The 3,006-nt window shown below is 34.4% G+C and overlaps 1 protein-coding gene across 5 annotated transcripts; it reads right to left on the reverse strand.

The window, feature by feature from the left end:
- Positions 1 to 206: 206 nt before the first annotated feature.
- or55d1 (odorant receptor, family 55, subfamily D, member 1) lies at positions 207 to 2,496 on the reverse strand. 5 transcript variants are annotated; one of them, XM_048161310.1, is made up of 3 exons: positions 2,470 to 2,496; positions 2,278 to 2,340; positions 207 to 2,163 (listed from the first exon to the last, which is right to left on the reverse strand). In XM_048161310.1, the coding sequence occupies exons 2-3, from the start codon at positions 2,281 to 2,283 to the stop codon at positions 1,201 to 1,203; spliced, it is 969 nt and encodes a 322-aa protein (XP_048017267.1). In that variant the 5' UTR covers positions 2,284 to 2,340; positions 2,470 to 2,496; the 3' UTR covers positions 207 to 1,200. The 5 variants fall into 5 exon arrangements, with proteins under 5 accessions (XP_048017267.1, XP_048017268.1, XP_048017266.1 ...); XM_048161311.1 differs by having other exon boundaries at positions 2,282 to 2,340; positions 2,470 to 2,487; XM_048161309.1 differs by having other exon boundaries at positions 207 to 2,340.
- Positions 2,497 to 3,006: the final 510 nt, after the last annotated feature.

The following is a 3,006-nucleotide window of genomic DNA, read 5'->3' on the forward strand; positions in this document are numbered from 1 at the left end:
TCTGTGGTGACGGGGAGATGACGAGAAAGTGAGTGCAGGTGTTGAAACCAGGAGGATCATGGGATATGGAGTCCGGGACAGAAGGGAACTGTGACAGTTACATCTGAAACTGGTTGTTTGTCATGTGTTTTTAATGCATTATACTTTCTAAAGGCGTAACATAAGTATTATAATATATTATTAATGTGGTTACAATTATTCATGGGGTCATACAATGCATTATAAGGTGTATTACAAAGCTTAATTAATGTATTAAAAATACTTTTATAATGCATTTTATACAGTATAATGGCTTTAAGTAAAGTGTTACCAAAACTTTTTATATTAAATCTGTTTAGCACTAATATCTGGTTGGGCCAGACAGCAAGTTTAGCTTTTATTGTGACTGAGTTCCAGTCTCCCATTTTTCTCCCTATAGTACCCATTGCTTATCAGTTCAAAGAGGCATTAAATTTTAAAGAAAATGGAGAAAATATTTAAGAAATGTTAATAAAGTGCCTAACGTATACACAGAGGTGACAGAAAGCAATGGGATTGGGAAAGGACAGTGAGCCATGACCCAAATTTTCACTTTGACAGATAATTACATAGTGAATGTATTTAAACCTATTTAAATTTACTTTAATTTCACATTGCAAAATTAATAGTGGTTAAAAAGGCAGTACAGTTTTCCTCTTAATTTCTTAAGATGTGATGTTAGAATGCATTTAAAATCTATTCCAAAAGACTTTACTTGATATTTAAAATGTGATGTTTATTATCATTCTAGAACTACAGCAAATGTTTCAAGTCAAGTCACCTTAATTTATATCATCCAGCTCAGTTCAGTACTCATACAACAGCAGTCAAAACAATGATATTGCTGAATTTTAAGTGTCTCTAATTAAACAAGGCAGAGGTGACATTGGCAAGGATCCCAAACTCCACCAAGTGACAGAATGGAGAAAAAACCTTCAGTTCTCCTCGTTGGCCAATGAACGACCATGGTGTCATTATGATTGAGGCTGCATCACAAGTCAGAATTCAGATCAGGTCCGGTAGAATCCAAATATTCATCCTCTTCCTTTTGCTTGAAGATTGATTCATCATGCTGAATGGTGCCAAAGGTGGCCCTAGGGTTTCCATACATGATATACATGTACTAACAGAAATGTTCCTTCATGTACAATGAGCCATTAAAGTAAAACGAAAGAGAGAAAATTAATATGATTCAACCTTATTAGAAGATAATAATTTAACAATCTGAACTCTGATTTCCTTTGTTCTTATTCCATAGATTACTGGGTTAAAGCAGTTCGGAATAAGATGATATGACAAGGTACTTAACACACGGATATCTCTAGGTATGGTAGGCACCCTGTACCCAACAAATGCAACAACAACACAGAAAAATGCCACCGCTAATACCATTAAATGTGTGCTACATGTCAAGATAGCTTTTTGGCGTGACTCACCAGAAGGAGAGCGAATTATAATGACAAAAATAACAACGTAAGAGCAGATTACAAATGCACAATCACATGATACCATGATGAAAGCGATTGTTCCAGCTATATGGTTCTTACTCACATCACCACAGGCTAAATTAACAACTGATGTATGCTCACAAACACAATGATAAATCATATTTGATTTACAAAAATATAGTGGCCCAATCAGGCCGACCATCGAAACAACACAAAGCAAGTTACGGAAAAAAAAGGACAAACAGATTATTAATGATGTTTTAACGTTTACATAGTCATGGTACTGTAAGGGAAAAATAATGGCAAAAAATCTGTCGACTGCCATCAAAAACAAAATTGACGACTGGAAACAACCTGCCATATGCAGACAAAACATTTGAACAAGACATTCATCTTTGTAAATCATATTTCTGCCAAACAGAAAACTGATTAACATTCTTGGAACAAGAAATATTGGCTGTATAAAGCCGAGAGTTGCAATTAACCCGATCAGAATGTACATGGGTGCATGTAACTTGCTTTCTTTTACAATCACCAGAATTATAATGGAGTTTGCAAACAACGTGAAAGCAAAGATTGTGAGAAAAGGAATGAAAAGGTATCGCCGATACTCTTGGAGATCCGTGAATCCAATCAAGTAGAGTTCCTTATGAGAGAAGTTGAATGTTCTGTCATCCATTCCTTGGATCAAAGTTTGCTTTGAAGACATAAAAACAGTTAATAGTTACAGTTTAGTTTAATAATTTACAGTTAATGCACAGAAAATATATTTACAGAAGCATTTAACAATATAAGCAAAAATACTATATACTTGCATTTAAGCATAAATGGTATCCTTTAACCTTCAAATGTGTCTTGCATTTTATGCTCAGACCTGCATCAAAGGAAGCTTAGAGATTTAATAAAGTATTAAAGCATGATAAACATTTGATTTAGTTTTTCATGTCTGTAAAATGAAGCGTAAACTCTATAACAGCATGCGTAAAAGCTTTTTAAATCTTACTCTTATATAAAGCTCTATTTCAACCACTCCCCCCTCTTCTGATTTAGGACATGCTACCTCTCTTAAATATTCCCCGTTCCACTCCCCTGATACCATGCTAGGACAATGACTTGCCATTATTATTATTACTGTGGCTTGTTACTAAATGGGTATGGCTTGAGGCAGGATTCACTTTTGGAAGGAAAGAAGAGGTTCTGCAATCTTAACAGGCCTTATTGTTTCAGGTAAAATGAGGGTGCTGTTAAGTCACCTGAAGGCATCACCTATAAGATAAAAATGAAAATGTTTAATTGAGTCAAAGTTCCACTTTTCTATATACATTTTTTTCCCCCCAAAATAAAGATTTCAATCTGCTTAAAGTCAGTCAAGTAACTAATTTATTGGCACCACCAGTTAATGGACACTGTTTAAATTTTTTGATTGCAATGCACAGCTACTCCAGCCACTTGCTCATTCTATTTAAATAAAATAATTTTATTGACACCATGGCTCTGACTAGTTGAAACATTTTTAGGAATCTTTAAGATTTTTTTAAAC

This window comes from Megalobrama amblycephala, linkage group LG16, assembly GCF_018812025.1.
Source record: "Megalobrama amblycephala isolate DHTTF-2021 linkage group LG16, ASM1881202v1, whole genome shotgun sequence".
NCBI classification, from domain to species: Eukaryota; Metazoa; Chordata; class Actinopteri; order Cypriniformes; family Xenocyprididae; genus Megalobrama; species Megalobrama amblycephala.